General features: G+C 46.8%; 1 protein-coding gene across 3 annotated transcripts in view; it reads left to right on the top strand.

The window, feature by feature from the left end:
• LOC138521875 (E3 ubiquitin-protein ligase TRIM39-like) overlaps positions 1–13,236 on the top strand; it is a 498,159-nt gene that overhangs the window by 20,811 nt on the left and 464,112 nt on the right. The window contains exons 3-4 of one of the 3 annotated variants that reach the window (XM_069635033.1): positions 3,745–3,975; positions 9,150–9,172. The exons of the other annotated variants lie outside the window; for them this stretch is intronic. Coding sequence (XP_069491134.1) covers positions 3,745–3,975; positions 9,150–9,172 — 254 coding nt within the window. The remainder of the gene's footprint in view (positions 1–3,744; positions 3,976–9,149; positions 9,173–13,236) is intronic. 3 annotated transcript variants of the gene reach the window in all.

Here is a 13,236-nt window from a genome sequence, read left to right as displayed (position 1 = left end):
AGTTGGTCAAGTGGAGAGAGAGAAGGGAAGGACGATATTTGGTAGTGACCGGGGGAATTATGGGGGGAAGCAATTACCATACTGAACGTGTACGCACCTCCACCATTAAAACCAGACTTAATTAACAAAATACAGGTGATGCTGGCAACACATGGTGCAAATGTAACCATATTGAGAGGTGACTTTACTGACGTCCTTCACGGGCGAATAGATGTCCTCAGATGGGGGAAACGCCCGGGGGGTAGACGCGCACCAAGCTGGTGACCTTTTTGGAGGCAACAGGATTACGGGATGTCTGGAGAGGGTTACACTCCGGTAAAAGACAATTCTCGTACTATTCCTCAGCACACGACTCGATGTCTCACGTAGACTACTTTTTGGTTCAATGTACCATCACCAGGAGGGTAATAGAAGCGGAATACCTGACAAGAGGGATATTGGATTATGCCCCGCTCTATATTACGATAAGAGGGGAGGAACTGAAGGGGAAAGGGGAATGGAGGCTGAACACATACCATCTAGGGATCGAGACAATACGGGAGGAGATGAAAGACTGTACAGAGACATACTTTGAATTGAATGAGGACACAGTGAAGAATGGCTGCACACTTTGGGAAGTATAAAACGGTAAATAGGGGAAGGGCAGAGGTGGCAATAAGGCGATATTGGAGAGAAAGAAAGGAAAAGCTGGAGACACTAGAAGAAGAGGTGGCTAGGACAGAATAGAGGCACGTAGACGAACAAGCAATAGAATCTAAAATAGAGATGCTAAAAGTTGCTTGGCAATACAAAGAAGTGGTGACAGATGAGGCAAAAAAGGCATGCTGGGCCATGAAAGCCAGAGTGTATGAACTCGGGTCCAAATGTGGAAGGATGCTTGCATGGTTGGAGAAAAGGGAGGAGGAGTCCAGATGGGTTAGGGGCATCAGTAATGAGGAGGGAACAATCTACACGGAAGGGGAAAAAATAGTAGACGACTTCGCACATTTTTACCAGGGGCTATACAGTGCGGTCCCAGGGCCTACAGGGATCGAAATTGGGAGATACTTAGATGGGTTAAACCTGCCACATGTAGCTGAACAAACGCGACAAGTAATGAATATTGAGATAACGATGGAGGAAGTACAAGAGGCAAGTAAGAGCTTAAATTACGTGAAACCCCAGGACCAAATGGAATCCCGACTGAATTTTGGAAATGAATCGGAGACAAGGTGGTCAAGCCAATGTGGGACATGTTCATGGAAAGCTGTGCACAAGGCACACTCTGACGTGAGAACGGCTACAATAGTATTAATACACAAAAAAGGTAAACCCACCGATAAATGTGCCTCGTACCGTCCCATATCTTTGCTGAATGGAGAGGCAAAAGTCCTAGCCAAAATACTAGCAACAAGGCTAGTAGGGGTAATAAGCAAGCTAATGAATTCAGATCAATGTGGTTTTTTTCCAGGAAGAGCAAAATGATGAACATGAGAAGGGCACATAACACTTTAGTATTACTGACTCATTAGAGGGTCCCCACGCAATAATGGCACTAGAGAAGGTCTTTGGTTTGGTGCAATGGGAATTCCTGTGAGCAGCAATGGAAAAGGTAGGCCTGGGCCCCAACTTCATAAAATAGAAGAAACTACTAAATGCACAACCACTCGCGAAAGTTAGAGTGAATGGGCACATATCCCGTATCTTCCCGCTCCAGAGGGGCATGAGACAAGGATGTCCACTGTCGCTGCTGCTATTCCTCATAGCGATCGAACCACTAGCCGAGCGCATTAGAGCGGATCCAACAATACAAGGGTTCCGATGGCTCAGGAACTGGGAAGATAGAATCTCTCTATATGCAGACGATCGTTTGATATATCTAGGGGATCGCAGAAGAACGGGCCAGAGGGTAATGGATACCATACGGGAGTTCGGAATTTAATGCGGTCTTGAGAGTTAACTGGGAGAATCAGTCAAAATACTAGTACAGGGGGGAAAGATGCAGTCCCTGAGGAATTCCCCCTCCGGGTGGAGCAAGGGGGATTTTAGTATCTGGGTATAACAGTGCAAAAGGATGAACATTTGTTTCTTAAAAATAATCTAGAACCAATAAGTCGCAGACTACAAGAAGACGCTGAACATTGGGCTAACCTACCTATAACACTGCTCGGAAGGGTCAATTTATTAAAAATTATGGCACTGCCTAGACTGCTATGTCTTGCAGAACACTTTGGTGAAAATACCCAAGGCACAGTTCACAAGGATCGAAGCTATAATTAGAGGACTATTATGGGGTGACAAGAATCCACCCATAGCCCTGCGGATGCTCTCAAAAGCGGTATGTGACAGAGGGGTAGGACTGCCGGATATATGGAAATACTACTGGGCGGCCCATCTGGTGGTAGCAAATGAGTGGGTATTTGGAGGGGGAAATCTAGCTCACACGAGACTGAAACTGTCGCGAATGGAAGGCTGAACCCCCTTAAAGAGGGTACTCTCCCCCCAGCAGGACCGAGATTGGTGCAGATCAGGAAGGAAGTCGCACACGCTATGGGATGGAAGGGGAAAGCTACCAGAATGTCCCCACTGTGGGTAAATCCCAATATTAAAGAGAAACAAAAGCTAGGGAGGCAGCCACGTTGGGTGGAAAAGGAAATATGCAGACTGGGAGATGTAGTGGATAATAAAGAGATAACCCATGCCGAAGAATGCAGGAAAAAATATGGACTGGGACCCGGAAGAATTCTTCACAAACACGAGACTAAAACACACTGTACAAGCTCAATTTGAAGGGGAATTGGACTTCCCCCGAACACCCCCCATCCCCCGGAGATTAATCTATTCAGGGATAAAATAGAGGGGAAAGGGATAACCACACTATATCAAGTCATAAATAAAAACACCCCCTCCCCCATGTCACACATGAAAGGGAGATGGGAAAGAGACCCTGGAACAATAGAGGAGGAAAAATGGATAGAAGCGCTAGTAGCTTCAAGAGAGGTTAATGTATCACCCAAGATGAGGCTCATACAATACAACATTCTGCACAGAGTGTACCATTCCAGAGATAGACTGCATAACAGGGGTAGAGTAACGCATGGCCGGTGTCTCAAATGTAGAAGGGAAGTAGGAACATTCCTAAAATGATGTTACTGCATATAAGCATATAAGAGGGGAGATTGAAGGAAGTAGAGGGGAAGAGACACTAATACACATACCATTGATGGTGGTAAAAAGGGACCTAGTGGCAAAATGGGAGACCTAGGAAATGCCCACTTTGGGAAACTGAGAGATTGGAATGGACCATTGCATCAGAATGGAGCAGATCACGTACAGGAATAGGGGCGGGGCATGAGGAAGTGTCCGAAGATATGGGGGAAATGGGACATGGATGCCTGAGAGAAGGGGCACATCGGTACAAGATACTACAAGAGGGGGGAGGCAGGGGATAGAGGGCAAGGGAAGGAAGGGGGTAAAATGAGGGAGAGTAAGGAGGAATGGGATAGGACGAATGGTCAACACTAAAAAGAATGTGTATTTGAACAAGGATATGAGGAATAATGTTGGAATATGGAAAAAACGTAATAAAAACTGGTTTATAAAAAATAATCATTGCCAATTAGTAGTTCATGTGTGTTAGGTTTATGATTTTAAGAGTTATTGAGAGGGAACCACTACAGGTGTTATATGTAAAATATGTTATGATAGTTAAAATAATAATCAGACATATAATATGTTTATTGTTTGTTTAAATCTATTTTTAAGGGAAACATTATGAAGCAGAGAGAGAGAATCCTTAGTACATTTGAGCATCTGAAGCAGTTTCTGGAGAAGGAGAAACAGCAGCTGCTCAGCAGACTGGAGAAGGAGCAAGAGGAGAAGATGAAGAAGATTCAGGAGAAACTGACCCGACTGGAGAAGCAGCAACGAACCCACAGTGACCTGATCACAGAGCTGGAGAGGAAGTGCCAGCAGCAGGACGTGGATCTACTGCAGGTGAGAGGGGATCAGAAACCTATAGAACTAGAGCAGCAATCCACCCACAGGGGCCTGATCCCAGAGCTAGAACAGAGGTATCGGCAGCAGGACAGGGAGTAACTAACAAAAAAACCTTCTCCCAAAGGTACAGAGAAAGGAAACCTCTAAATGGTGGCCTACATGAACTGCCTTTCCCTTTTGTGAAGAAACAGGATGAAGCATTTGTAAAAATATATAAGTAAAATAGTTCTAAAGTCAAAAATAGAAAATCACCATTTAGAACTAACTTTGCTGTTTGGGATTCCAAGTCGCATAATCCCAAGAGTACTTGGATGAAGAAATGGGCTGAAGAGCAATGCAGACCTGAAGGGCAGGCAATTAGGCGTAACAGCACACCCGAGGGAGGCTGAGAGGCTTAAAAAGCTCCCTCTTGTGCAGGCCATTAGTCGTGGTTGTGGCTGGAGGGGCAGTAGCAGTTGTAGCTGCAGCAGAAGCAGCTGAGGCAGTAGAAAGTGGCAGAGGAAAGCACGTTGCTGGCAGAATCCACAGAAGTGTGAGGAAATAAAGGACACCAGGATTTTTTCAGTTACTATCCCTGAGTTGGTCCTTTCCCCCCAAAGCCTGGATTGCAGAGGCTGCACAGCGGGAAGCTTAAGATTTGAAAGCTTTCCCCCTTGTTAACCTGATTTGAGAGATTTTGCAGCAAGAAGCATGCAGCAGACCCTGCCTGGAGGCTGGCGTCCTCCAGGGGGTCATGCTGAGCCGAACTTTGTGCCTCTGTGGTGGGACCGAAGGCAGCTTGCTGAGGGAAGTGTGCCTGGACGAGAAAACCACTGTAGTAGAAGTCCAGCAGCCAGTGACAGGGGCAGAGAAGCCGGTGAGTGTTTGTGCGCGTTCTTAAGCCTTCAGGCATTGTCAAGCAGGCAACTGTAACCAGTTGCTTTCACTTGTGAGGGAGTAAAATTGACTGAAGCTGACCGGATTGTGTCAGACAATGGAGTGCAACAATTGTAGCACTCGCGTATAGACGAATACGCTGTCGAAGGAGGTGTTGAACATTATAAAAGACTGCTTTAACAAAGTTAATAATAGTTGCGTGTGCCTAAAAGTGATTTTAACACAAAGACCAAACCTGAGTAAAGTCACAATAACATTGTATCCTGTGAAAACGAGTGTTAAACCTCAATATTGCGACCCAAAGAAAACAAGCATTACAATAAGCCAAGAGTTGGATAAGCTTTGCCCTCAGCCAAAATAAGCTAAAGTAAAGGTTTCTTTGAGAATAACTGTTGCTAGCAGAGGAAAAGAGGCTAATATAACATCTTTAAAGGTAGAGCTTGTAAATGAATGACTATGGTGTGAACGGAACAGCAACTAGTCATGAACTAACATTGTCAAAGTCAATAGAAGTTGAATTGAAAGTACTTGGCTTGTGCCTTAACAAAAAGACAAGAGTGGTTGAAAAGTGGCCCTATATGAAAGTTGATGTTCAGGAGAGAGACATTGCTTGCTGTAGGGGAGACATGGTATCACAAGTATGACACTGACACAATGGGTACAATTTGTAAAACCTTTATTGAAATGGTTGGGGTTGGAGAAACTCCTAGTCTGCCCTATAACTAAGATGGGATTCGTCTCGGCCATCAAATAATTAATAACGCAGTCCTAGTGGAGTCTGTCAAATCAAAATGGCCTATGTTAACAAAACCTTATGCCTGCCCTATTCTTTGTACAAAAGTGTAAAAAGAAGAAATGTATGCGAAAGGAAAATCAATGTTGAAATAAGTAAGTGTGGTTGAACGAGCTCTCCTCCTCATGTTAAACCTCATGGAATAAGGCTGTCCCTGTAGGCAGGATGACACACTCTGGCTCAGCTTCTATCACAATAAACAGTTCACCACGTCGATCGAGGCCCGCCTGGCCTTCCACGTTTAAGTCTCTTTTCATTGACTTCAAAACAAGATTTCATCAAAAACAGTTCCCGAAGGTCCCCCTCTGCCGGGCTCAGAACTCACAAAAATAAAGATTAACACAAAGAAGTAAGAAGGCTCCTTTCCCCAAGCTTGTCTCACTTTGGGTCTCCCTCTGTCGGGCTTGGACCCCTCAACATATGTAATTCAACGCGAACAAGCAAGGAAGCTCCCTTCCCCAAGCTTGTCTCACTTCGGGTCACCCTCTGTCGGGCTCAGACCCCTTTTCAGAATATAGATCCACACAAACAAGCAATGGGGTTCCCTTCCCCATGCTTGTCTCACTTTGGGTCTCCCTCTGTCGGGCTCGGACTCCTTTTCAGAATGTCTCTTCAATTCAAGCAAGTCGAAGACTTTCGATTGTGCGATGGATTTAACTATGACCTTCGCAGGACCACTTCGACTAAATGTTCACAGTTCAACTTTCACTTTCCCCCCTTTCTCTGGGAGTTCTCTTCTTTATTTCACTTTTGCTGATCATACGCTTATGTTTCAAACAGTTCACTTGTAACAGAGACTTTCAAGTGGGCTACTTCCTTTCACCAGACCACTCCGTTCCTTAGTATCGCTGTCTTCGCAGCTACTTGTTCACTTTAAAGTTCATTCAGAGGTCTGCCTTTCCTTGCGTTTCATTCACACGCGCGCAGCCTCCACTTGCGGTAAATGTTGCCACTTCAAAAACCTCTTAACACACACCGGTCTTTCAGATCGCTTTCCGAACTCACCGGCTGTGAGCGTCTCTTCTGAGAGGGTCTCCGGCAGGCTCTGAACACAATGCAATCTTCACTTGTGGGATCTGGCCTTCTGCACATGTTGTCCGCGGCCTGTCGGAGGCAACGACCTCTGGTAAGGAACTCTTGGGGTTTCTGACCCGCTGCTTCCGTCCCTCGATCTGTCGTTCTGCTCCAGTAGGCTTGCCTTCTTCCCAGAAACCCTGCTCATACTCGTGTTCTGCCTTGCTCAGAGTGTGTCTTTGGGTGCTGCCTTTTATTCATGTGAGGAGAGCTAATAGGTATCAGGTGTATGCACTTGGCATCGAGTGCCTGAATTTGCCTGACCCGATTAGCGGGACAGGTCCAGTATGATGTGTGTAAGTGGATGTTGTTACTGTCAGTCACCCTCTGTCCAGTGTTTTTGTAAAAAGGAGGGGGTGGGGGAGTTGGGACCTCGGAGCATCCTAAAGCATAGGATAGATTGGAAGTGGAGGTACTGGTATAAAGTGACCCAGGCAGAAGTGGAAGTGGAAGTCCTGGTATAAAGTGAGCCAGGCAGAAGTCGAAGGGGAAATCCTGGTATAAAGTGACCCAGGCAGAAGTGGAAGTCCTGGTATAAGGTGACCCAGACAGAGGTGGAAGTGGAAGTCCTGGTATAAAGTGTCCCAGGCAGAGGTGGAAGTGGAAGTCCTGGTATAAAGTGACACGGGCAGAAGTGGAAGTGGAATTCCTGGTATAAAGTGACCAAGGCAGAAGTGGAAGTGAAAACAAAGAGGTGATGGCTGGAAGGTTTTGAATGAATCTTAACCACTGCCATTGCTCTGGGCAACCCTCCAGACCATCGTTGTTCACCTGCCAAGCCATTACAGAAGGGGAAAGACCATATGCAAATCAGGCTTGGTCCCACCCCAAAAGGGGCAGTCCAGCCCGAACTGCTAGGTCACATCCCTTCTGCACGAGACCACAAGCATCCCCAAACATGTTTCGGCCTTGTTAGGCCTCATCAGTGAGGAGTAGCCTGGGTCTCTAGGCCCAGCAGGCACGGGACCCACGTCTGGGCATACCCGTCCATGGGTACAGTACATGTCACACAAGGGATATTCTTACAGACACGCCCAGTCAACGTCCCGTTTCGAATTTCGAAAACAAGTCATGCAATACTCTGCAACTACCACTAGATGTCAGACTATGCATAGCATGTGAATCTAAGCAGGTACAAGCATCAGAAATACGATTACATTAAGTAATGTATGCCATATCCTCACAGAATACAATATAGGAACATCACTTGCTTATCCCCTTCAAGGCACTATATTTTATTAATGCTTGTTCTACTATTATGAAGGGATATTCTGAAATGAGATGGTGTCTCACCTTTTGCTCCTACCCTGCAGGGCAGAATGGGGTGAAATACCGTGGCACCTTCGCTCAATTGACAAATATCTGGCTGCAACTCTTTTCTTGTCAGTGAGCACACCACACTGTCCAGACAGAGAGAACCAAGAGAGTGCACTTCACAATACACCTCTGAGAGAGAGGGACAGCATGAAAGACTGCTCTCACCCACTGACACACCACCCTGCAGAGAGTGGCACAACCACAGAGCTGGAGAGAGAGAGAAGAGAGAGATAAGAGAGAGATAAGAGAGAGAGAAGAGAGAGAGAGAGTAAGAGAAAGAGAGCGGCACACCCACAGAGCTGGCAAAGGACAGAGAGCAAGCTACAGCGATAGAGCCAGGAGAAAGAGAGATGGAATGATAGGGGGAGGCAGAGAGAGAGAGACACAGAGCGAGCAAGAGCGATGGGGAATGGGGTGAGAGAAAAACAGACGGCACTGATGGGGAGAGAGAGAGACCGAGAGAGAGAGAGGGAGAGAAAGCCTGTACCATACCATGGATCTAGGGAGAAATTGTCAGCGAGACAGCGCGCAGAGCGAGAGAGATCGCTAGGTGAGCGAATGCTGCATTATGACAGCTAGTCTAGTCCAAATGCCCTCTAATGCTGAGTGCCGTATGTGCAGTCTCACATTTGTGCAGTTGTTGCCATCATATGCAAAGTGCAGCTTCAAACTCCTCTAATGCCAGTTAGTGCCTGGCATGCCTGAAAATCCACTGTATGTCATGTTCATTCCCATTTGTGTAGGTTCTGCAGATGCAAAGTGCGACCTCAGGACCTCTCAGTGATGCCATCTAATCGCAGTTAATGCCTTGTTTGTATGACAGTCACTACATCTAAGTGCAACCTCAAATATCCCAGTAATGTCAGGCTCTGGGCCACTTGTCTGAGCTGAATGTTACTCCCCCCACCTTTAGTTCAGTGGCTCTAGTTCCCAGCACAAACATTGTCTGACTAGAAACCTCGCAGAAGGCTCAACTGATTCCTAGACTCGATAATGCAGCGGCCTAACTCTTCCTTGAATCACAGTTCAGGGTCTCTGTAAAATGGAAATCAATGTTTAGAACAATGTAGGATGACTATTTATCTTGTCCTCTTTCTCTTTCTCTCCCTAGGATGTGAAGAGTGTCTTGAGCAGGTACGTCTCACCTTGCCTTGATGTGCCCACAATGTGGACTCACTTTTATCCCGGTGGATGTCCTCTGTTCCTCACATTTATTACACACTACAGACCCCGGCTCCATCTTAACTTCTGGGAGTTTTAGCATTTCTATGTGTGATTTAAAAATAGAGACTGCGGGTTTTACATTACCCCTTGCAAGCCTCTCACTCTCTCTCTCTCTCTAAGCTCACAGTGCAGGGCCCGCCTTCTGTATAACCCTATATGCCCCCTGTATGCTTGCTTCCCTGACTTGCATTAGCACTTAGCTAATTTCATTATCAGCGATCCAAGGGAACTAGCAAAGATGGCTGACTTGTGGGTCTCTCACAGAGTTAACCACAGTGATCAGGGGACAGGTAAGGCAGGCCAACATTCTCCCTTCTTACAGGGCCTCAAAGTAGAAGTGGGTAACCCCTTATGGCTGGGTCCAAAAAGAAGGATGGCACCACTAACTCAAAGGTGAGTGGTGGTTCCTCAGTAATTCCCAGACTCCCCAGCACCCGCTGGGGCTGTGGAAAAACTATCCACCCCAGAGGTCAGCCTAGCTGCCCTAAAAAGCCTGATGAGCAGAGTGCCTAAAGCATGGCCTCTGGTCACTGGGAGACCTGCCCTTGTGGAGACACCCCAGAGATGTCTTCAGCTTTGCTTAATGTGGGAGGGTCAAGCCCCAGAAAGGGGACAGGGAGAGGGGTATTTCCCTCCAATACTTAGTATGTCCATTCCATTATAGTGCACAGCGAGCCTACCACTGGAATCAGAGACACTACTTCCAGTACCACTGTTATTAACAGCACTTTCTTTGGGCCAGAGGTTCTAACAAATAGTCCTCTGCAGGCCACTAAGTTATCTAGTGGCCCCTTAAGACTTTCCCTGTCGCTTCAGATAGTTAATTGGAAGTAAGCTCTCCCTGTTAGTGTCCATGAAAATGTCCCTGGCAGTTTTTTCCTGGGAATGACTTGGAAGAGAGAGGTATCTTTAAAAGAACCGCTCTCATCCCAGGAATTGTGAAGTTAAATTCCACCCCTGTGGGTTCTATGTGTTTTTACCGGGCATTTTTCATCACTGATTTGATTTTCACTGTTTCTTTCTGTAAAAGATGGGTGGAGGCCCGTTAATATCCCTGTTCCCCGAGCCCGCCAACCCCTCCCCTTGCAACCTCCACCTCAGTGAAAAATAGGCAGTAAACAAATACAATGAAAAATATGTCAAAAAGTGATCTGTCTTTTAATCACCTACTAAAATCTCACCTGCCCTAAAATTCGTATTGAAATGATCACTTGCCTAAATCTCGACCTCATATACTTAAACTTAATTTACAAAAACGTCGACTCCCCCCAAATCTCGCCATTAGTATTTAAACATAAAGATATGACAGTGAAGCAATACAAAAGGGGGCAATCCTTCCTTCACCCCCCAATTCCATCAGAATGTGGATATCCCCGAGCCCTCCCGCTCCTCCCTGGGCATCTCCCATTCAGAATGTATCATGTAGAAATTCCTGAGCCCACCCTCTCCTCCCCGGGCGTCTCCCATTCAGAATGTATCATGTAGAGATTCCTGAGCACACCCTCTCCTCCCCGGGCGTCTCCCATTCAGAATGAATCATGTAGAGATTCCTGAGCCCACCCTCTCCTCTACGGGGGTCTCTCATTCAGAATGTATGAGAATGTAGAGATTCCCGAGCCCATCCTCTCCTCCCAGGTGGTCTGTCATTCAGAATGTATCAGAATGTAGAGATCCCTGTGCCCACTGAAAGAAAGGCATGGCATCAAAGCAAGAAAAACAAAAGTGATCACAGTTCAAGGGTGTTTATTAAACTGTACAATGGGTGAGATAAATGCCTTATCTAAACCTAAATCTAAGATGGGAGCAAGCTATGACCATCAAATAATAATACTGTCCAAGTGGAGTCTAATCAAATAAAAAAGGCCTATACCAAGAAACCTATTGCCAATCCTTACTGCTATGTTACAAAATATGTGTGGGATAATGTTCACAAGAAAGAAAAGTGTTCACAAAATGATAAGTCAGGATGTTATTGCCGGGGTCTCTCTTTCCCACGTTTTCTAGCATGGGGCAAGACGGGACTCGTGAGCACAGCACACTCCTGTGCTTCTCCAGCACAAGGTTACAGTTTCTTTTCTTTTTATATCAGGACCGTCTGTGTCCGAGAATCTTTCATGCAAAGTCTCTGGCTTCAGAGGGCCTGATGTATCACAAAATGACAAAATAAAAGTTCCTTCTATTTCTCTTTACGTCGTGCGATTACTCTTCACCCGTGGATCCCCCTCAGCCGGGCTCCGATCCTTCTCACAATGTTAGCCTCCCTCAGTCGGGCTCAGACCAACCACTCACCAACCACTCACTGTGGACATCCCTCAGTCGGGTTCACGTTTGTCATCACAATCTGCTGCATTTTCAATCGAAATCTCTTTACCTGTAATATCAGAGAGTCTCAATGTCTTTTTAAACATCCAGCTAGTTTAGGTCCCCCTCATCTGGGCTCAGACATTCCAAAGCACTTGCCAACTTCACTCACAGAGACTTCTGAAGGGCAATCATGTCTCGCTGGGTCGCTCTTAGTGTCTGACAAGTGCGGGTTTCACACACCCACGGGTTTGCTACAGCGTTTCCCTCAGTCGGGCGCAAACGCCTGTTTCACAATTCCCTCGGATACTTAAACATTTATCAACGTGTCAAGGACTTTCGATTGTACAAGGGGTTTGGCTGGACACTTGTATGAGCACCATGACACGTCACGTCATGCCTAGAGTGTGTTCTCGTGCTCTGCCTTTTATCCCTATGGGGAAGGGAAAGGGCAGTCAGGTGTGTGTGTAATTAGCGGCAATTGCCTGACTCTGCCTGACTCTTGTGTTGGGACATGTCAGGTATATGGCTGTTAGTCCCTTGTCTGTCATGATAATCGGTCTGTGAGAAAGTGTGTGTGTCAAAAAAGGGGGTGGGGGGTTGAGTTTCTAGATATCCTACAGAGTAGGTTGGGGAAAAGGTGTCATGAGGCTGTGGATACCGCGTCTCACCCTTCAGTGTCCCACTTCCACTCCCCGAAGACCCCTCACCCAGGTGATCCTCCTGCACTGGTCCATCCCCAGGAACTGGACCCCATAGCGATGGCCACGTCCTGGCCACCTGGATGACAGATCCCCGGGGACTAATAAGTGAGACACCTTCAGGTTTCTCACACCACCCTTTCCTCCCCGGGGGTCTTTCATTCAAAATGTATCCGAACGTAGATATTCCAGAGCCCACTCTCTCCTTCCCGGGGGTCGCTCATTCAAAATGTATCAGAATGTAGAGATTCCCAACCCCACTCTCTCCTCCCTGGGGGTCTCTCATTCAGAGTGTAGACATTCTCGAGTCCACCCTCTAATCCGCAGGGGTCTCTCATTCGAAATGCATAAGAATGTAGATATCCCTGGGGTTCTCTCATTCAAAATGTATCAGAATGTAGAGATTTGCGAGAACACCCTGTCCTCCCTGGGGGTCTCTCATTCAAAATGCATCAGAATGTAGATATCCCTGAGTCCACCCTCTGCTCCCCGGCGGTCTCTCACACAGAATCTATCATCTAAAGGTAGAGATTCCTGAGCCCACCCTCTCCTCCCGGAGGGTCTCATTAAGAATGTAGAGATTCCCGAGCCCACCCTCACCTCATTGAGGGTCTCTCATTCAAAATGTATCAGAATGTAGAGATTCCTGAGCCCAGTCTCTCCTCCCTGGGGGGGGGTCTCTCATTCAACATGTATCAGACTGTAGCGATCCCCGAGCCCACCCTCTCCTCCCCGGGGGTCTCTCATTCAAAATGTATCAGGATGTATAAATTCCCAAGCCCACTGTGATGAATCCGGTTGAGTCATCACTGATCTCCTGGTGGTAACCTCCTCTCATGTGGCAAGGGCACGGCAGCCGCTACCTGATCCTAACGACCGAGGACGTGAGAGGGCAGGAGCCCTCTCACCATCACCCCCAGAGAGGAGCACGCCAGTAATCATTAAGCAGCACTAAGCTGCAGCCTGTCTTTC

This window comes from Ambystoma mexicanum, chromosome 13 (assembly GCF_040938575.1).
Source record: "Ambystoma mexicanum isolate Mex_15411 chromosome 13, UKY_AmexF1_1, whole genome shotgun sequence".
Classification (NCBI taxonomy): Eukaryota; Metazoa; Chordata; class Amphibia; order Caudata; family Ambystomatidae; genus Ambystoma; species Ambystoma mexicanum.
The sequence above is the reverse complement of the archived record's forward strand: the minus strand, read 5'-3'. Positions and strand labels throughout refer to the sequence as shown.